Source organism: Anser brachyrhynchus, assembly GCF_964034855.1.
Source record: "Anser brachyrhynchus genome assembly, chromosome: 3".
Classification (NCBI taxonomy): Eukaryota; Metazoa; Chordata; class Aves; order Anseriformes; family Anatidae; genus Anser; species Anser brachyrhynchus.
This window is the reverse complement of record NC_137696.1, coordinates 106309303-106331859: the sequence shown is the minus strand read 5'-3', so window position 1 is coordinate 106331859 and position 22557 is coordinate 106309303. Positions and strand designations below refer to the sequence as shown.

The 22557-nt window shown below is 34.0% G+C and overlaps 1 protein-coding gene across 16 annotated transcripts in view; it reads right to left on the bottom strand.

The window, feature by feature from the left end:
- The window catches only part of SNTG2 (syntrophin gamma 2), a 286741-nt gene that overhangs the window by 52149 nt on the left and 212035 nt on the right, over positions 1-22557 (bottom strand). For all 16 annotated transcript variants that reach the window (XM_080588164.1, XM_080588166.1, XM_080588160.1 and 13 more), the window contains 2 exons: positions 12364-12480; positions 3186-3257 (listed from right to left, as the gene is read on the bottom strand). In XM_080588164.1, the coding sequence (XP_080444290.1) occupies positions 3186-3257; positions 12364-12480 (189 nt within the window). The remainder of the gene's footprint in view (positions 1-3185; positions 3258-12363; positions 12481-22557) is intronic.

The window sequence follows — 22557 nt, the reverse complement described above, 5'->3', positions numbered from 1 at the left end:
CCGCAACCAGAATTTTATTTCTCCAGTACTTCACGTTAAGTTTAGGAGCTTGAGTCAAGCAGATCTGAGGTAAAACAATAGTGCTGGACTGGACTTAGGTGGCTTTGAAAAGACCAGAACGCAGCTCTCTACTGGTACACAAGTCCTAGAATCTTGTAGTCAGGATAAACCTTTTAAAGAATTTTAACTTATTTTCCTAGGACCTCTAATAGTATATTATACTCTACCAAAGCCTGCAGCTGAAACTCTATGCACATAAAAAACAATCAATTAATTGGGATTTGTACATCAAAATGTAACCTGAAATATTTAGATTTATGTAAGATAAATGTTTAAAAGTTCAGGGTCTTGCATCCCTCCTGTCCTAGATGCACACACAACCACCCTCACAGGACAGCAGTGAAGATCCACTTCTGAGTAATAAAAAGCAGAGGTAACAAATCATCTATTGGTGCATGTGTATTGCTTCCATATACATATACTTCCAAACAGGATATACTCACATTGGAAATGATAACGTTGATTGTGCTGGTGAATTATTGAATAACATTGAGCTGGCATATGTAACCCCATGCAATTTACTCTGTTAAGTCATGGGTGCATTGGGGAATATCTCAGAGGCAGCACATAATGCCACCAGGGCACATGACACTGTGTTGTCACAAAAGGCCCTAAGCTAGCCTAGCAGAAAGGTAATGAAAAAAGCTATTTTTTGCCACTCCTTTGGACTGGTAAAAAGGAAACTGAACAAAATAACTGCATGTCATCTGGAGTAACAGTTATTAAGCCTACGTCTGCTTCAAGACTCAGTACTGCAATTAGACTCCTAGCAATTAGACTAATGCATTTATATTTTATACTTTCTATTTAGAAATGTGATGTGTGAAAATACTATTAGAAACAAAAAAAAAAAAAGATAAAATGTTTTAAGACAGGTTGCTTTTAAAAATGCATATAATGTTCTCGCCTCTGAGAAATACAGGTTTTCAGTAACAATTCCAGTAAATACGGAGTGTGAAGCAAGCTTAGGAGGAAACACCTGATAAATGAGATCATATTTTCAATCACCTGGTTGTTACCACCAAATGTTCATGTTATGCAAGTATGTGATATATAAATTTTAATTCACGTATTTGCATATGTATGTGAATACACATAAACATATGTATACACACATAAGCCTAAAATACAGCAAACGTTTGGTTTTAAAATGCTATTCTCATATCAAATTCTTATTTTCCATTTTCAATTCTTATGGCATAATGAAGATAGGTGAGAAGCTTACGTTTAAGTGAGTAACAAGTGCACCTTGCCTTATAACCATCTTTCTTGCGAAAATACAAAAACACTCTACACCACAGCTTTGCACTAGATCTAACCAGCTCCCCCAAATCCTTAAAAACACTCTCCCATACTGCAGTTTTTACAACATAAACTCCACCTTTCAGTCTGCAATGTAAAAACTTTAATCTCTTGAGATTATTTCCATCTTTTTGGATTTGCTTAGTTTGCCCCCTTGTCATTTATATCAAAGAATCAACAGAAAAGAGGTTAAAGTGTTGAATTTGAGCTTCTGCACTTTAGTTAATGTATTCATGAAGACTGGTAATTAAGCATTCATTTATTAAAATGTCAAGAATATTAAAAAGTTGAATCTTTGGTAGTTTATTTCCTACTTCTTTTTCGTAATGAAAAAGAATTTGAATTATCATAGAATTATCATAGAATTTGCTTTAAGGATAGATTGTCCTTGAAATTACCAGAATACTCAAGGAAGGAGTGAGCTTCAAATCACTCATATTTCAAGGAGAAAAAAAGAAAAAACAACAACAACAAACAAACGTGACAGCGTAAAACCTTTTCAAAAAGCTTAATGAATGTTTGCTTTAGTGCTGCCCAACTTATTTATCTGGAAAAATGTAAATTTTAAGAAAATTCAAGGAGACAGAATCAATAATCAGGGTTAAATTCTCTGCTTTTTGCAGCTGTCTCAGTGCTGGTCAGGATCTGATGTTACCCATAGACACCCAGTTGGAGATATGTTCACATTAAAATAATACTATTCCCACAGAAATAGGGTTGAGCTCCTGCAGCCTGTGCTCTGGAGCTCATCTCTAGTCCTGAACTTCAGGATTGCCAGATTCTTGGCATGGCACTGGCCAGGACCCTTCCCTCTCCCACTTCTGCTAGAATCATGCCCCCCTGTCCAGTGAAAGCAGGCTTATAACAGAATGCAGACAGGCAGCGATGGGCTGGAACTTCTGAACTATCAGTTAAAACTGCAAAACCGGCAACTGACATCAGGCTCTTTTAGCAGACAGTTAATGGCATTGACATCTCTGTAAAATATAGTTATCAGCTCATGATTGAGAGCTATTTTTCTTTTTTTGTTTTATTTTATTTTGTTTTGTTGTTTCAGTTCTGTGTGCTTATGGCCCTGTTTGTAACTTCATCAGGTTTTCAATTTATTTATTTTTAAATCACAATCCACAGAATTGGTGTAGGGCATATGCCCTTGTTGTGGAAAGTCAGATTGGTACAAGTAGTTTGAGCAGTCAGGACATGGAAACTCGCGGTCACCCCAGGGAATTATTTAAACACACCGCCAAGGGTTTGTCCTAAATACTTCCTTGGGACAAGCTAAACAGAAAACATGACAGCATCTCTAGATGGTGGAAAAAAATAATTATATGGTACACAAATGGAACATGTTGCCCTTTTTAAGGTAAAACCAACTATACTGTTATCAAATTACCCATTATCTAAGAATGACAGAATTGTCTACTTATTACTCAAACTTGAACAAAAGCATTTTTATGTACATCAGGAATTACACTGAAAGCATTCTTCATTACATTCACTTAAAAATCTAAGCTACTAAAAATATACAATATCCAGAGTCATTATGATTAACTGTTATTTCATTTGACTGGTTCTCACACAGAAAAAAAAAAAAACAAAACCTTCAATTTGGAAGAATTTTAGGAACTTGCTCACTTGGAGCTTAATCCATTTTCCATACTTATATTTATACAGGTAATGCAATAGCCACTGCAAAAAGGTTTTATAACAACATATAAGATATTTCTATGTTAGCTACTCCTAGTTGTGATTAAATTGAGCTCATCATTAACAGGAAGAGGCAAGCTTTCTTTACTATATAATGTAATTGTTAGGAAACCTACCTTGTGAATTTTAAATAGAACCTCACAGAGGTTATAGATTTTTTCAGCTCGTACCCAGTCTAGTGTGCTTACCTATAATATCAAAATACAGTATTAAGAACAAATTCTTCTTTATTCTAAAATCATATAAAGATGAAAATATTATAAAGATTTCACCAATCATTATTCTATCAGATGCTTTAAGTATAAGCAAGTGTTAACTACATTTAATATCCAGTATCTAGAAAAGACTGTCAAACAGTATTCAGTTTTTCCAGAAACAGCATCTACATGACTTTTGCTATAATTAAAAGGTATTATACACTTACATTGATTTTTTTTCCATTATTACTACAGCATGATGGAAACCTCTTTGTAATCTCTGTGGTGAGGTACATAAGCATATTTATTTTACAGTATGCTAACACACAAAACCTCCTTAAACCTAGAGGCATTCAGCAGCACATCTCAATTTAATAAAACTCTTAGAACCAACAGACCAAGATCTGTTCCTAAATTCAGGTTTGAGTTTATATACAGCAGGCCACCAGTATCTTTATATCTATATTAAAAACTGAAAAGGACTATGTGTTTACAAAATTTGAAATTAAAATCTTGTCAGCTGTGTGCTTCATAATGATAGATGTTACTAATAGATGTGTTTTTTGTTACTTTATCTTGTTCATATTACAGGCTGTTAGAAGCTGACAGTTAGAATGACAGTTGAAGATTTTTCCTAAAGCCTAGGTCATGACACAATGTGATAATCTGTTTTCTTAACCTACATAGGTTAAGAAAAAGAGAACCTATGAGTATGAAAAATACCAGGGGAATACACATTATTTTGATTACATATTTTAGAGCAAAATACTAGCTCTTTGTGAATGCATAGGAATGTCTGTATAGATATATGAAAAATGTGACTAAACTGAAGCTTTTAGCACATGGAAATAACTGTTTTGGTGACTGCAATAGATGCTTGGATGCTTTAAAATACCAGGGAAGATGCAGCTTTGTTTTCCTCTCCTGCCTTGCCCCTCAAAGGAAGAAAGTAGAAAATGTCACTTAAATTATTAGCAAAAGCAAAATTTGGCTATAAAATATCTGGCTTCTGTGGAAGAAACATAATCAGGAAAGAACGGTGGAAGTCCAATAATGGATTCTTTCTCTCTGTATTCATAACAACACAAAGCTCACCTATAGTATTTGAATCTTGCTTCTGTTGTTTTGTATGAAGAGCTGCTTTTTTTTTTTTTAATATGACTTTTACATTGAATTACCATGTCTTCATGAATTCTAAACCATAAGGGTTTAGAAAACCTTGAGTCGTAATAAAATGGTGAAAATCCAAACCAGTACAACACTTGGGAGCAGATTATTGTGACTTTTACTAGTTATCAAAAGTTATTTGATTGAGTGCTGACAGAGGAATAAAGTGAACTTGGTTTTATTTTCTGTCTAATCATATATGCTTTTTGTCCGCACCAATTGGAACCAGTGAACATTATTATCAATTAGCCCTTTTTTTTTCTGTGTGTTTCAAAGCAGTGTTTCAGAATTTACCTGAATTCTGAAGATGGCAATCACCTTACCTAAATTTAGACATCAGAAGGATCTAATTTTAACAACTGAATCTAATTGTTAATTTAGTTTTAATTTCTGTATATTGGAAAAAAAAAAAAAAAGTTTTCTCACAGCTCTCTTAGCTCCTTTCCATGAGATTGATGAACAGACTTTGGGAATTCTTTTTATCTTCAGTCACTGAATGTAGAATTTGATAAGTTTAGATCAGATCTTTACACTCTAAATGATTGAATTTGGATGAGATGAATCACCTACTGCAAAAGGGACTGAAGACGTCTGGAAGAGAAAGTTCTATCACCACTTCTATTCAGGGTATAAAGGGACTCAAAATCTAGGGTTCACCATTTGAAACTTTTTATATTTTAGCAGTCAAGTAAGAAACATCACTTGAATACAATGCATGCAGTAAAATAAGTAAAAGTATATAAAAGATGTATACTTTCTCTTTCTGTTATATTACAAGCAATTTCTCATTACAAATTAAAGCTCAAACCATTACTTAATGCTAACTTTCAAAGTTAGCAATTTCCTTTAAGGAAGTTTTTCAGATTAGAAAATTAAAGCAATTTTAGATAGTATATTTGTAGTCCCATCACCTCATGAAGTGTAGAAGTTTTTAGTCACACAGTTCTAATTTTTAGATTTCCATTAATCTTCTCCTTCAAGGTCCATTCAATATTTTATTTGAGTTTTGCTTTTTTAATTATTGCTAAAAGTAAGCAATCACAAAAGATTAGAAACAACTGAAACTGAGAAATTATAAAACTGATTCATAAAGAAATATAGTTTTAAACATGCTCACATACAGCAAGTACTGCAGGTTTTTGCTTGATCCTTTCTACAGGATTTTTTTTTTTTTTTTTTTTTTTTTTACTCTGATGGCTGTAAATATTATAGGTTTTGGATCATTTTTGGTTTTGATCCTCAAAGGGGATCTTCAAGTTTTTTGCAAAATAAGGTTTACAGGCTAGAATGGTGGCTAGTTCATTATTTGGTCTTGAATTTCTGAAAAGGAAAGATTCTTTCCAATCTCAGTTAAAAACATGAGAATCCTTCATTCCTGTTAGTGGTTAGACAAAACATAAAAGCATAAGCACCTACTTCATCTGCTGTTTATGAAACTGAATTTAGTGACATGGGCTATAACCTAAAAACTGTTGAGACAGGACTCAACTTACATTTCCTCATATCTTTTGTTTTGATTCCTGAAGATTAATTTAAACTGTTAGAGTCCTTTTCTGTTACTAATGATGTACCATGGACAATGGTTACACTGCTGTTAAATCCACTCTGAATACCCCCATTACCCTGACTACTGCCTTCTCCCCATTATTCTGTGCATTTCTTTCATCTTTTGTTTCTCTGTAACCTCTTATGACTTTTTCAGCAGAGATAGCTAATGATCACAGATCACTACCAGCAACTATGTAAGCCAAGATTTTCTTCTACTGTGTGTATCAGAGAAATACTACAATACTTAAAGACAAGTGAAACTGTCTGAATATCATAGTGTGCAAGGTCACCAGGAGAACATGAATGACATTTTGAGGAGGTTCCCCTTAAGGAAGGGAAACAAACATAATACAAAGGGATACTGGAATCCAAAGAGACAGGTGACATTATTACAGTTTTCACCTCAGAACTATCATAGTAAGTTTAAAATACAGTTGTTAACAGTTGCATATCATCACAAATTACCTTATAATTCTAGTTAATGAGAAAAGCTGGAAAGGATCAGGAAAAAAAAAAATCACAAAAAGTGCAGTATATCTAATTTGTTTTAAGGGACGTTCCCATTTATTAAAGGCTTATCTATAATCACCCATTTAAACACTGGGTAATGACATGTAGAATTATAGAATCATAGAATATCCCAAGTTGGAAGAGACCTACAAAAATCATTGAGTCCAACTCCCAGGTCCCCAAAGGACCACCCAAAAATACATGGTTGTATGGCTGAGAGCATTGTCTAAACACTTGAACTCAGTGCTATAAACACTTCCCTGGGGACCCTGTTCCAGTGCCTGACCACCCTCTTGGTGAAGAACCTTTTCCTGATAGGAGAATGCAGGTAACTAAGATAAAGGTAATATTGAAACATATTCCTTATATAATACAAAGTTTTTCTCATTATTATATTTTCTCATTATTTCCCTTTTTTTCTCATTATTTCACTTTGAAATGATTCCTGTAGGTATTCTAGACATTGGAATATCTTGCACTTATCTTAACATGTCAAATCTTAACTATTTTTGAGTAAAGTTTTTGACAAAACATTTCTAAAAATGTATATTCAGAATGGCTTAAGGAGATATACTTTCATTCATACAATTTAGTTCTGGCAAAGTGCCCAAAAAAGCGTAAAAAATACATTATAATACCAAGTGGCATTCAGTTAGCTTTCAATTTATTTCTTGTTTGTCTAACACACAAATTTATGACCATGAGTAGCTGAATGCTGCTATTTACAGTAATTTGGTGAATATACAACTCCCTAGCTAACTCATGCATTACATGATGAAAAATTGCAAAGGCTATAGAATATTTGGGTTTGTAGGTATTTTGCTAATTAACTCTTTCGGAAAGATCAAAAAATAACACATTTGTAAACTCACAAATAACACTAAGCTGAGATGAAAGGGAGCACGAGTGCTCAGAAGACCACAAAGATAACAGAAGTGAACTGGGATACAAAAATTGGAATCTGAACTTACAGTTTTAAGTCCATAATGAGAGACTAATAAGAAGCCCTTAAGAGTTACAAAAATGTTAATTATTCAGTAAGGACTTTTAACTTCAGTGTGAGTTTCTATAAGCATATCATGTTTTCAAAAAAAACATCACAAAGGATTCAAGAAACTAAAGAAGCTACTCAATTCTTCTTAAACCAAGTTATCTCAGCACCAATTCAGGAGAATGCTCGTATTCTAAATATACTTCGTTTTAGATATGTAAATAAATAATTATTTTTTTTCTTTAAAAGGTTACAATTTAAAATAGGATATATATTAAAAAAAAAAAAGTTAAATTCATTTTGCAACATACTTATAGCAAGCAACAAACTGAAGAACGGTTATTCCTTAAAAGAGAATTCTGTAATGAAACCAATCATAAAAGATTTGCATGCTTATTCAGAGATCAGCACTAAAGGATTGTACTACGCACATGGGAAATAAACGGCTGCATTTAAAGGAGTATCACACTTCAAAGCATCCAATTCACCTAGAAATACCAAAATGATAGAGACAAAAGATTGAACATTTTCTGGTCAATGGTAGTTCTTTTCACTAGCCTCTTCACCAATCGAAAAAATGAGCCAAGTCTAATTCTCAAAAATTATAAAAAAGATATTAAAATGGAAAAAATATATCGAGAAATGTTCTTTAGATGAATTGTGATATAGCAGTATAAGAAGCCTAAGGATCTGTAAACCAACTCAAACTAGATGCTACAAAACACACACTAAAGAGAAATCAGATCCTAGTAAGATGTGAAGAAATAAATAAAAAAAATAAAGAAAGAATTTGTACATAGTGTTAGAAAGTTCACCAAAAGCATCCATGGTCAAGTCTATGCCCTACAACTCATTGCCACCTCTTTCCTGTTGTTACATGGGCATACATATACTGTACAATTACCACTATTCAGAACTTATGTGGCAGTTCTCTCTACACACAAAGCACTGTCACGAACCTACGGATAAAAGTCATGCTAATAAAATTATGAATGCTTCCCTGCAATGTTTTTCAAAGATGGAACACTGATAAAATACTCTATATTAGTTTCATAATTATTTCTGTTACTTACACAGTACTGTTGCATTTATTCCTTTTCTTAAAACTATAAGCAGGATATTCAGTGATTGCTTAACTACCTTCACATAAATCACTTCAGTGCTATTTAATCACAACGAAAAAGACAGTTTTGTAATTAAGAGCAACATAACAACTTCAAAGGCATGGCTACTTTAAGACTTGAATTGAAAAACAATATTGATCTGTGAGTACGACATAAAAAAATTACTCAGTACCGTCTTCCCATACATATAGCACATATTCAATAAAAACAAAACATTTCATTTTTCTGTACATTTTCAATTAAAGAAACAAAAAAGTTTGTTTTTAAATGATAATTTTGAACGATGTCTCCACAATTTCTTCTAGGATATGAATTCAGAACATTTTCAAGACCTGAAAATTGACAGAAATGTATCAGATGCTTTTAGAATGTAATAAAATACTGCTTGTATATTAACATATCCAAAATAATAAATTCTATTTGCACTGTGGTATTTTTCATATGTGTAGTTTTCAGAAATGCGCCATAATCCAGATACAGCAATCTGTAAATTAAAGCTGCAGATTTCTTAAATACTGTTAGATGAGCCACTTCAGGGGTGCATGAAGACCTTTCTCTAGTGAGCAACATTGTTGACATTTACTTTTATTCTGAAGATTCTACATTTTTAGAAGCAGCATCTAAGATACTGTTGAAACAAGAGTAAAAATAGACTACTTTCCATAGATTCTTTCATATTATAAAATCAACATTTGCTCTATATTTTTCTTGATTCTTGTGCATGGTTAACCATATCTTTTTCATTCTTATGAAAGTTAGCAGCTGTATTTACATTCATGATCTTTTACACACAAAGAAACAGAAAAAGAATAAAAATTGTACTAGATCCTTTTATAAGCAGTTGTAAAGTTACAAGTAAGGTAATTACAATTAAAGATAACTATGACGTGTAGGTCATCTACTTTGTGTGATCTAGCATGCAAATAGCAATACCATCATAGAAACATCTTAAAATAAAACATAGTGGAAAATCTTATCTACTATGTTAATGTTAAAACATTTTTATTTTTGTGGTAGAACAATTCAAAATTTAAAAAAAGAAGTCAGTAGAAGTAATGATAAGAACAGCACCATTAAATATGTCTAAAAATAGCGAAGCAGCTCCCTGCATGGCTTTGTGCAACTGATGTTTCCAGCGACAAAGCTGGGACATACCATATCACCAGCGCCTGGGCTATGAGAGCTCTCCCTGGGGTCTGGCAGGGCAGGGTCTCTCAAGCCAGGGTATATGACACCAACTTGCAGTGGATTGACCCCGGCCAACAGCTAAGCATCCAGCCAGCCACTCACTCACTCACTCACTGCCACCTCCAGCAAGAAAAGGGAGAGAATTAGCACAAAACCAAGAAAGCTCACAGTTAAGACAAAGGCAGCTCAATAAGTGGTGGAAAAAGAGAAAAAAAACAATGGAAAAAGAAAAACAAAACAAAACACACACACACAAAAACAATACTGTCACACACTGCACACACCACACCTGCCCAAGTAGACCAATGTTCAGTGTCTAAGCAACATACTCTGTTAAAGACAAAATCCCTATTTTTTTATTGCTGAGCTATATGGTACGGAATATCCCTTCTGTCCAATTTGGGTCAGCTGTCCCAGCTGTGTCCCCTTCCAACCTCTTGCCCTCCGCCATCCTACTTGCTGGGGAGGCAATGTGAGAAACAGAGGAAGCCTTGATGTACAAGTACTGCTCATCAACAGCCAAAACACGGGTGTGTTATCAGCTCTAATTTAGCCACACATACAGAACACAGCACTGTAGGGGATGTTATGGGGAAAGTCAACTCCCTTCCAACCAGGCCCAGTACATTCCCCCAGGCAGAAGCCAGGCAGCTGGGGACACTGCAGAAGCCTCAGCTCACTAGGCACCTCCCTGGGGATGGGGCCAGGCAGAGGCCAGGCCAAGATGTGGGCCTGCGGGTGGAACTGGCCTGGTGGGGGCTATTGCTTGGCAGGGCAGGGCTGTGGGGAGCTGCCTTGCTGCAGCCTCACTGTCTGACAGCCCTAGGTGTTGACATGGAGTCCTGGCTGTCATGGACAGTCAGGGCTGGAGGTGCCCTCAGGGCCCTGATAATCAGCTTCAAAGTGTAGCCTTAGATTCAGCTTTGAATTCTCAACTGGTGTGGTTGCTGGAAACTTCTAATCTCCTTTTTTCCCCCGATACAATAAATCAGTGGCATGATTAAATAACAAGGCAAATGGTCTACAGATTTTTTATTATTAATATGCTCTGTCATTAATATTTTACACTCACTAGTGTATCTGATTACTGATGTAACATAACACAATGACTAAAGGGTCACCTTTGTGCATTTTTCTGAAAAGCCATTGTTTCTACAAAAATTTTGCACAGAAATCCAATAGAATGTAGTAGATACTGACAAATAACATGGTAAAATACTATTAAACATTCATCCTCATTTGTCTGTTCTTTTGTAAAGTGCTGAACATGATAAATGAAGCAGTTTATCCCCAATTAGTATCATGTAGATGGATAGTTTTAATTATATCAATAATGTTTCTTCAAAAACAAGTCTAAAAGCAATAACAAAAAATTATAAAGGAAAAGCATTCATGTGGTGTGTTATTTATTTGTTTAATATTTTTGTTTTGTTTTTGCATTTTAATTGGATTGCAGTAATTGAATCAAAATTTAGTTTCTTGACTTAACGTATGGAGTAATAATTTTTTTGCAGGGGAAAAAAAACACAAAACCTTTTCCCAGATGTGCTAAATTACTATTACTTAGCAACTTTAAAAATAATGTTTGAAGTTAACAGGAATAGCTGGATTTAGAATTACAACCTAGAGAAAGAGAAAATGTTACCGATTGGTTTGGCCTAAGGTTCATAAATACGGTTTGAAATTTGTACTTCAGTAACGTAAAGTAGACGACATACATGTAAAGGATGAGATTTTTTTGGATCAGCTGTAGAAATTGGGAGATTGACCACCTTCTGAGCAATAATGTTACAAAGCTGTTTAATTGAAATTGCATTCTAATTCCACATATTGTTCTTTTTGATTAGCTAAAAAAGCAAAGGCTTTCTGGAGAGAAAAGAAAGGATAAAAAATACAATGTGATAAGTATGGGTATTTTTTTAAGAGTTTAGAATTCTACAACTCATTTCTGTTCCATTCTTGTAATTTAATTTTCTTAAGGTGATTTTTTTTTTTCTTTTTTTTTTTCCCCCCAGAAATATTAGGTAAGTCATCTGTTGTGAAATAGAATTCTCTTTACTAACTATGTAATAAGAAATTATCAAAGCAAGATGCTGTCATTTGTTCAAACTGTACACTTAGCATTGGATTCTCTCTAACAGTTCAATCCCTTACCTGTGCGCAAAATCCACATTTACTATTAGTATGGATGGTGCATTTCATTATGTGTATTGTCTTTAAGGAGTTACTAGCAACTCATTACATCTCCAAAAATGTCTTAGAATAAATGTAAGATAAAAAAAATTTGTCTGTAACTAACCAGAGAAAAATATGAACTTAAAAACTTTAAAAAGTAAAAACAGTATATTCCCTATTAGGAATTCTTTTAGCTAATCCGATCTGGTATGATTTTCAGAGGACCTTGAAAGAGGTTAAATATCTAAAGCTTAGTGAAATTCAGTGGCATTTATGGCTCTAACTTCTTTTGAAATCTCAGCTGACAACTTCTCCTAGTATGGAAAAATAAACCCAGACATAACAAACAGGTTTCCATATACAATGGCACTGTAACAAAAATATTTTTTTTTACCGGTGGAGTACTGAAAATGTAGAAGGATGAACCCTTCAGTGCCAGAAACTTGAATTTGTAGAGCTGAGACGAATCAGTTCCTTCAAGCCTCTCATGTACCCATCCCATATGTATGACCTGCAAAAGGAAATAATTTAAAATGAAAGCTCTATTTTTCAGTGGGTCAAAAATATATCTGAATAAATTAAGTCTTTCCGCAAGGAAACTGGTCATCTTAGATTAGGATGCATCACCTTCTTCATGTTTGCTTTCCCACCGCTACCGTACTCTTGAAGCCTTTAATCATGCTGGTGTGTAAAAAGTCCTTCAAAGTACCTTTACAGTACAGGTTGTCTGAATCTTGCTCCGATCCCAGTCAGCAAAAGTACTAGATTTGCATACACTGTGTGTCTATCTCAGCCACAGAGAAAAGGTGGAATTTAATATGTAAAAATTAAGTAATTATTATAAAAGCAGATGTACCAAGACAGTGAATCTAGCTAAGTTAGAAGGTTCCATTAGTAATCACCATTTGAGAAGTCATTACTTGTGTCTCAGCAGACTCTCACTTGAGCCAGCAGAAAACCTAGGTGCACATAAATATTACAGCCAGCAGTTTATATACAATATGATTCTACCCTACCTATTGCACAGTCAAAACTTGGAAATACTAAACAAACCTTCAGTTGCTTACACCTCTAAAAAAATATATCTGAGTAAGTCACTAGATTTACCTGAAATCAAATAGCTTTCTGTATGCTCACGTTTGCCACTGTAAAGAAATTGTCTTTTTCACACTAATTGTCTTACAGAATTTATATACTTTTTTTAGGTACATTTTATCTCATGACCACGATTTATGTTTTGGTATAATTAAATGTCAACATAATTTGTTACAGAACTCTGCTCCAACAGTATTACAATACTTTTTTAATATATTTCAGATAAATTAATTTTAAGATAATATAAAATTAAGAAGTAAGAGTGCATGCTTCCTTTCTGAGAGAACTGCAAATTTGTAAAGGAATAATCCCATAGTGTGGTAGTAGAATATCACGAAAGTAGTTGCCCACCAAAAATAACCTAAATGTATTCAAAATGTTTTCATATTCTAAAGTTTTTAAGAGCATATTGCCCTTGAAACAAGAACTGGACTCTAGAATGCTCCACCAATCTGAATATAAAGCTATTGCGTTCTCATTTTCATTTAAGGCTACACTTATGAAAAATACTGAACTACACAGGGGCTGAAATGTCATAACACTTGCGAATATTTTGAGCCCCCAGAGTTCTGCTGCAAGTCAGTGAAAACATAGCCCGAAGAAAGTATTCATTAAATTGCATGAAAACTTCAGCATTTGCGCTATGGGTAGATTTTGGGAAAAACAAACGAACAAACAAACAAAACCCCCCCACACACAGACAAAAATAGAAAAAGTAAAAAAAAAAAAAAAACAGTGATCTCAGAAATACTTTTCTATTGAAAGCTTGGTATGTTCATGAGTCGTTGATACTACAGAGCACAAAGGTGGAAAAAATGGATAAGGATAAACTAATAGTATAGATGTACGTTTATACTCTTGTATCATGAGGATTTCACACATTGTTTTCTAGTTTTTTATTATATGAGGCTTATGTCTCTTACCAATCTATTTGTTTAGAAATGATTATATAGATCAATATGTTGAGCCAGACACTGCTTCTGCTATACTCTTCTACTGAGGTCCAGCATTATCATTCTAAAGAGTAAATAGCACAATAAATACAGTAGCCCTTTCAATTCTCACTTTGCTGTTTCATAAATCCAATAACTCTCCCCAAAATTTTGCATCTATACTAGTCAGCAAAGGTTTAGAAGCAAAATGTTCAGACACTTCATAATTCTAACAAAATATACCATAGTATTGCTGATAATCTACTACAAATTGTATCATATATTGCTTTTATCAGCATGGTAGTATAATACCAAATAACTCAGAAAACAACAATGTCCAAAACACAGGACCTAAACAATACATTATTCTCCTTCACATTCATGAAGTCATGTTTGCTGACTTGCAAATGCACACAATTAATTAACTTGTAACAGTATTATTTTTTTTCTAAAAAAATAAATTACTGATTAAATTGATAAGCAAAGGATTTAGCTCACTATTATGTTTTTCATTATCATCATTGCCATCACCACCATCACCACTTATTCTTAAAGCAGCATTCACCAAAGAATTTTAGAATTACCCACAACGTCAGATGGCAAAACTGACACAGATAGTCTTCAGCTTGTCCAGGCCATTCATCAAACATCATATATTAAAACAAACGTGGCACATCCCAAGAAACATAACTATATATCTTGTTGCAAATCAAAGATGTTTACTTAGTATATTAAAACAAGTTCTTAGAAGTTCTTAGCCGATACTCAGGGCAGGATGATATCAGAAGACTGCAATTCCATACAAGTGTGTTTTCACTTCCAAATAAGTTTGATTTTCTTTTGTTGACAGTAGTTGACAAAAAACACAGGTTGGCCAGTAAGCATTGGTTTTAAGTACCAACAGTAGTGCAGAAGACAACGATAACCTTCTTTTGACTAACATTTTCCATTTAGAAAAAGGGTATTGAATTTCTCTAACTTGAAAGAAAATGAGATTTCTTTCCAATTAAAATGTGCCTTACGCCAACGTTTTCCGTTTGTAAAATGGGAATAATAGTCTTTACTTGTTTTATATAGTCTTTACTTGTTTTAATAATAATAATAATAATAGTCTTTACTTGTTTTATAGAATGTGTGTGAAGACTGTCGCTGCTGTATTCTTATCTACGACTGCACGATGCAGTAGGAGTGGCAAACATTACAGCCCTGAATTAGTGTAGCACTTATCTTTTAGATTATTCTCTTACGAATGTACTGAGCTACAAACACAGACTGTACTGAGCTACAAACACAGACCGTATTTTCTGATTAGTTGCAGAGATACTCTTTGGCACATGTTCAAAGATTTTTGGCTGAGATGGAACTGATTATTTATTTTTATTGTAGTCACATCATACAGTGACCAGTCTACCAGTCTACCTAAGACCAGAATCAGCTTTAAATTTGATTCTCCACACTGCAAACAGATTTTTGTAACTATTAGCATCTATGAACTCAATAGTAAGCTGGTAAGCTGTCCTACAGGACATCTTTCAGAATCTTTTTCAACCTTAGACCAAAAAAAAGAATGGTACAAAACCACATTCACTGGATTAGCTTTTGGAGGAATGTGAACCCCATTTTGAGGGAATGGTACTTCTTGAGGGAATGGTACATTCAATGGTTCATTGAATTATTACAACATTGTAACATCTCTCATTTATTTTCTTATTCATTTAATTTATTATTGAAAAAAATACATGGATATGGAGTAAGTTCACGTATTCATTCTACTTTATCAAAGTCTACACAAAAAAACAAACATCAGTACTTCAGTTACCTTTCAAATATATTGCTCTGAGTATTAGTCTGCTTGACTGAAACAACTAACAAAAATTCCAGTTCCAGGAAGAAAGAACTCTAATCAAAAAAAGCCTAAATAACATATCATGGAAGCAAAGAGAGTCTTAGAACTATTAAAAACATAAGAAGAGCCTTTTTGTTTCTAAATTTGATTATAATTCCCAAGAAATATCAGACATTGATCAACAGTTCTTCAGTTCTCATTTTCTTTAAAACCTTTACTTAACTGCACCTTGTCAAAATAGGTTGTGGAAGTAGAAAACAATTTTATGTCTCACAGTAGAAATAAGGATGAAATGGCCTGCTGATTTTTTACAAAAGAAAATAAAAAATGATGCACAAAAACTAGACGGTATGTTATAATTCAGTGTAATTTGAAAAACAAACAAATAAAACAACAACAAAAAAATTACCACCCTGCAAACAGTCTTTTAAATCACAAGATTATAGCTTGTATATTACCACCATGAAATACTTACCTAAGTGTTAAAGGTGCTAGTAGACAAAATGATGTAGTATCTTAGTGTTTTTTAGAAAGATCTAAAGATCTAAAAAACACTTATAAAATGAATGCCTATATCAACTTGGTCCATTTTTTTTTAAACACAGATGTGAAAGAATTCAACAAATAGCACATTTGTAGATCAATTTTGAAATCAGAGAAGAGTATCCCTGAAGAATATTAACTGAAGTCTCAGTATTTATATATATTTAGGAAGAGAATTATAGTACAGCTAGAAGACATAAAAGCTTTTTTTGTTTGCTTGCTTGTTTTAGAATTTTTGTGTATTTAGGAGAAAAACAGGGCTTGAGTTGATTTATATGCAGATTGCTGCACCAGATACGGAAGATTGAATGAGATACTCTCTAGGGGAAGAGGGAAAGTCAAGCTAGGTAACTGAGGAATGATTACTATTGAAAGATTTGTAGTGAGCTCAGTGGATTTAGAACTGTATTACCGTTACTTGGGATAAGAGGAAGGCAAACTAGAAAGTAAGTACTAATGACTATGAAAAAGAGGAAGAGCAAGTGTAAACCAAAACGATGAAGGAAAAGACACTCAAAAAGGAGAAATAAACTAATTTGTTAAGGCAGGAAATAAAGAAACAGGAGAAAATATAAAATTAAAAGAACAAGAGAAAGGACGCTATACAGGTGTAGAAAGTGAGAAGCATAAATGCAAGAATATTTGGAAGGAAAAAACATAAAGAAAAAGGAGTTCCAAATGTATACTTGTCTACAAAAATATAAAACACTAAAAAAGTAAAGAAGGAAAATAGAATTTCCTTCTTCAGAATCAGTGTTTGCTTGAATTTTGCATATATGCATACATATAGTATGTATAAATGCATCTTTTTATATGGATGCAAAAAAAAATCTATTATTTTTTACTTTCTCTCCCCATGCCTTTCTTACTGACAGGTTTATTTAATGGTCATTTAGACCATACGAGTGGACAAAGAATAATTATTCGGTTCAAAAAAAGTCTGTATGGAACAAAAGCAACCAAGTGCTGGTACCCAATACCAAGCTATTTGTGTTTCTTCAGTATGTAAGTGAGATTTTAATTGAGTCTCAGTACGTGGGTGGGATAAAAATTGTTCTGTTACTTGGATTGAAACCTGCCATTTGATTTCTTACAGCGTAATAAGGCATAATACTCCAAACTGTCCCATTCTCAGCACAGCTTTCACCACTCTATTCCCATACTGCATAACCAATTTGAGACTACTATTGGAAACTGCATGGAAAATTACCCATACATCATCAATGTATTATTAAGTTTCTAGTGTGTTCTAACATACTTTGCAAAAGTTCCTGTAGGAACAAAATGAGCAATGGCACTCATTATGAGGAGATAAAACAAGTCACTAACAAAATGTAATCCAATCATAGCAGATAAATGAAAGTTCTTATTTGCACTTACTGTTTTCCTACAGCAATAAAGCATCTTGATGCTGCAATGACTAGGAACCTAACATGTGTTACGTTTAATAAAGCAATCGGTACATTTTGTGTATAGTACTTTTAGTTAAATGGTTAAGAAAAGTAAATGAAGCATAACACTCAAGAAGGAAATGAAGAAAGAAAATCAAGTAGATCTCTGATGTATGAAAAGTCAGAACAGATGGGTACACTCATGTAATTAAAGTGGGATATGAATCTACAACAGATGCCAGCTTGGTCTGCAAGTCAAGAACGAGCGTCGTACCATGAAGCATCGTGGAACAATACAAAATTAAGAAAGCAAAGAGAAGTACATCTTGTGGTAACATAAGTAGTTGCTTTTGGTCTTTCCAAAAACAAGTGGGTAGACTTGTTTTAAAATTTTACATATTGGGAAGAAAAAAAAATCTTATAGATTTTCTCTATCAACTTTTGTATTTGTATGCCTTTCACATATACAATGATCTACTCCCCCACCCCCCAAAAAGGAATACTAGAAGTTTTGATTAATGGTTACAGAATTTTTGCTATTCAAAACATAATGTTATAGAGATGAAACCATGGAGGAACTTAGAAATGATGACACTCAGTGTTTTACATGCTTCAGCTTCAAAGCAGGCTTTCTAAGTTCCAGCTAAGCACAGCTTGAACACCACAAATGGCAACATGTCTGTACTAAGCCAAAGGAAACTATGAAGACTGATATGTATGTGAATTCATGCAGCTTCCCACCAGTTAGCTGCTGATGCAAAATATGGGTTCAGAGTACTTTGGGTAGTGAAAATTGTTTCACCTCTTTGCTTGGTTTAACAAGGAGGCTTGGAGAATTTGGGGCTGATGCCACTCAATTTTTCTCATAACTGTCTTGTTCAGGTTACAATCCAAAACACAAAACTCTCTTGAAGGCATGTAGCAGTAAATCACCTTTGAAAAAAAAATCCTTCTTGAGTGCAACAGGCAGTGGTACCCCAATGCCCACCTTTTATACTGTAGCTCAGTGTAATACTGTCCCTGCATTCTGTGGCCCTTCCACAGTGCGTGGTTGCCTCTCATGTGAAAGGAATGTCTGGTGAGAATTGTAGGTCAGCTTCCATGACTAAATGTCAAATATATCTGTCCTGTGAACAAGTACAACCAAAATAAACAAAATGCACATCTCTACACAGTTGAGAATTTCTTAGCCCCTCTGTCAGACATCAAAGCAGCTCTGTCAGAGCTGACATTGTTCTCTTTGATGATATCTAAGAGCCATTCTGGAAAGAAGATCCACACAGAATCATATGCTGACAGAGGCCTCTAGAGGTCATCTAGTCCAACACTCTGCTTAAAGCCAATGTAAATCAGTTTGCTCAGCGATCTGTCCAAATGAGTTTTGAGTATCAACATAAATAACATATAACACATGACATAATGCAATTAACATAATAGCAGGTGGTTTTTTTTGTTTGTTTTTTGAATATCAAAGATGAGGATTCCATAGTCTCTCTGAGCAACCTGACCTGGTGTTTGATCAAATCAACAAGTTTCTGTACTTGAACACATTCACATCTTCTCTTTCTGGAAGATCATATTTGTGTCTAAGTTAGTGAGATGGATAGGAAGATTGTCAGGTTCCCTCATTGAATCTGGAGATCATGAAAAATGGCTATCACCAAAACAAGACTCATATTCTGTAAATGTTTTAAATCTAGTTGTAAATCCTTTTGCTTTTGGTTCAATCAGTTCAGTTCAATGTTTCTCATATCAAACCCAAGGAGTTTTGCCTTGACTTCTTAACCTCTTCATTTGTGTTTTTCCTCCTATATTTCCTTGCTAGTTCTTCCAGTTACTGTGTTTCTCTGACATTTTCATGGAAATCATTCCACAGGTTATGTCCTGCAAGAATTCAGAATTAATGAGCATTAATTGCACCTGAATCTGAATTTAATTTAGCTTAATTAGATTTAATTCTTTATTCATGCAGCGCATTTGCTCCTTTTCTCTTTCTAAAAGCAACATTCATATCACAACAGTTGATGGTCAAGTCTTATTTAACTATTGTGATTCTTACTTTTCTGTACTAGCAGATGCCCAGTTCTAATTCTCGTATTATACTAAATCAGTAGAACTATTTGTGCAGCAGAAACTGTCCAAACTAATTACAAATTGAAAGCTCAGGTCCTTCATATATGTTTGTTTGTTTTACATGCCTACTCTATATTTTAGTGATACTACAACAACAATAAAGTATACCTAAAACACTATTCTCTTCTTCACCAAATAAAGACTGTGATTGTTCTGCCATTTTGGAAAAATAAATAAATAAAAAAAATCTTTCAAACTTATCTATTTCAAAGGAATCCTCAAAGAAGAAAATGCAGTCTGAAAATGAGTCTCAGCTTCCTTCTGCATGTCATTCCCCCAAACAATCACATGACATTTCTGCTTAAAATTGTGTTAAAATAATTTTAATTGGAGAATCATCCTGAAGGAGAAGGACTGATCTCATAGTGTTAATCCAGTGAAATAGCATCTCTATAATACTGAGTGGAAAAGCAGTGTGTTCTAAAAGCTGTTAAGAGCGTACTCTAAATTCTTTCTGACAATCCACAAGGCAGAAATAAAGTGAAAAGGAGAATAAAGAACAATTGTTATTTATTCAATTTTCAGATGTATTATAACAGCTGAGGAAGACAGCTTAACCAGAGAACATGACTTTTAACTGAAGACAGAATTACATTGTTCCATGCACTCCCAGACACACCATAGATCCAGCTGAATGCTAGAAGACGCAGTCAATATATTAGGGTAAGGCACACTACTTAAATACACTCCTCTGTATATATTAACTTAAATAGGAGTAAGTTTCTTTCATCTGACCCATTCTATAGCTTCCAGAATCCAATGTTTACAAGTCTTACAACTTTGAAGAGAATTCTAATATAAACTATTTAATTAACACACAAAAATGGAACATATAAACAGCATGGATGCACTGAGAAACGTGTTTTAGAGAACAGTATGTTCAGAAATGCAACCATGGTATTCAGAATTGGTATTCAATATGAAGGCTTTTTTTTTTTCCAGAAAGTTTGGCAAATCTCTTGATTTTTTTTTTTTTTAATCTGCAGCATGCTCCTCTCTAAAATCAGTATAGTAGTAATAATTATTTACCTCACAGAGGCACTACATATTAGCTAACTGACTACAGGTTGAAAAGTTCAAGTGCTTTGAAGTGGTGCTTAGAACAAGTTGTATTTTCAGTGAAAGAGCAGAAGTCCAAGAAAGATCTCTGAAGCAGATCAAGAGAATTTCATTAGGAATTGCATAACTGACCTCCCATACAAATAAATTTAAAACAATTACCAGGGAAATAACCTTTACATTGTTACTTTATGCTTGAAGAAATTTAGTCCTGTTCCTTTTCTACTGGTGTAAATTGTAAAGCTATTGTTTGCAAGAATTGAATTTCTCCATATTAACAAATGGGAGAAAAAAATTATTGGCATATAATATAATTTTAAAACTTTTTTTTTTTTGGAAATAAAGAAGGAAATTTGATCTTACAGGAGTATGTGCAGGGCTTCTTTTAATCTGCAGCATGAGGCCAAGAGAAAATGTTCATGGTATATCTGGGGCAGCAGTTCTGCTATAAGGAACAAACCCTCCATATCTGAGAAGTTCCTTATTCAGCATTAGGATTCATAAAATCATCAAAAATAAAGAGGAAAAGAAAATTCTGAGAAATTTAGTACGTTATGTCTCTGCAATGCAGGACTAATGACATCTACATTGTTTCTAACAGATACTTCCTTATTGGCCTAAGGGTCTCAAGTAAAAGGGCCTTCAAAATTTCTCCTGGAATCTCCCATGAATTTATTAGCTTTACCAGTAATGAGGAAATCTATTCCTCATGTTTAACATGAATCACCATTACCGTCTAAGAGTTTTTACCCTGGCCTGACATTAAACTGATGAAGTAATAATGTGAGAAACTGCTGGACATTGTGTACAGTGCAAAAAACGGTTGGCCAGCTCAAGCCCAAGGCTAAACTAATTAAATAATAATGGTATAAACTAACAGGTGAAATATATGGATAGGAAGTACAGGAACTCAATTTGAGAGAAGAATGTCAAAAGATAGTGAAAAAAGGGGGCTAGTTTACTGACAGTTGTTGCTAGTATCACAGCCCAAAGCTGAAATACTCCAATAAGCATGTAAAATCATAAAAAATAAGGAGCAACAGAAAGATTAAAATTTGTCTGGGTTACTTTTCTTGGGAGGGGGAGGAAGAGAAAGAAAAAAAAAGAAAAAAGAGGTAGATAATCTATGTGAATGGGGCTTCTGGAAGGTCTGGCTGACCAGCCCTGTACCTGATTACAACAGGCTGATGTAAAAATACACCATAATAGTAAATCTGTTGTTTTGTTGACCATCTATCTGACTGGCTTCTGCAGTCCGGAATCAGTGAGGTGTCCCCTCCACTCAACCTGCAAATGCTAGCAATGCAATGGAAGACGGACCAAAGCTCACTAACGGCGGAATTTGCCTCTCCATATACTTTTCAAGTATTTTCCAGTAAACACTTTTCCAGTTGTTCCTGTGGCCTCTGACATACAATCGCTGATTATACTTGCTTACATGCTGTACTCTAACTGACTTCCACCCTGTTTTTCAGACTCGTTTTTCAATATGTCAAGATCATTCTTATGTCTAGTGCTATTCTTTAAAGCCTCATGTCTGCAAAATTAATAGGCTTACTTTTGTTAATACACCATAAAGAAAATATTCA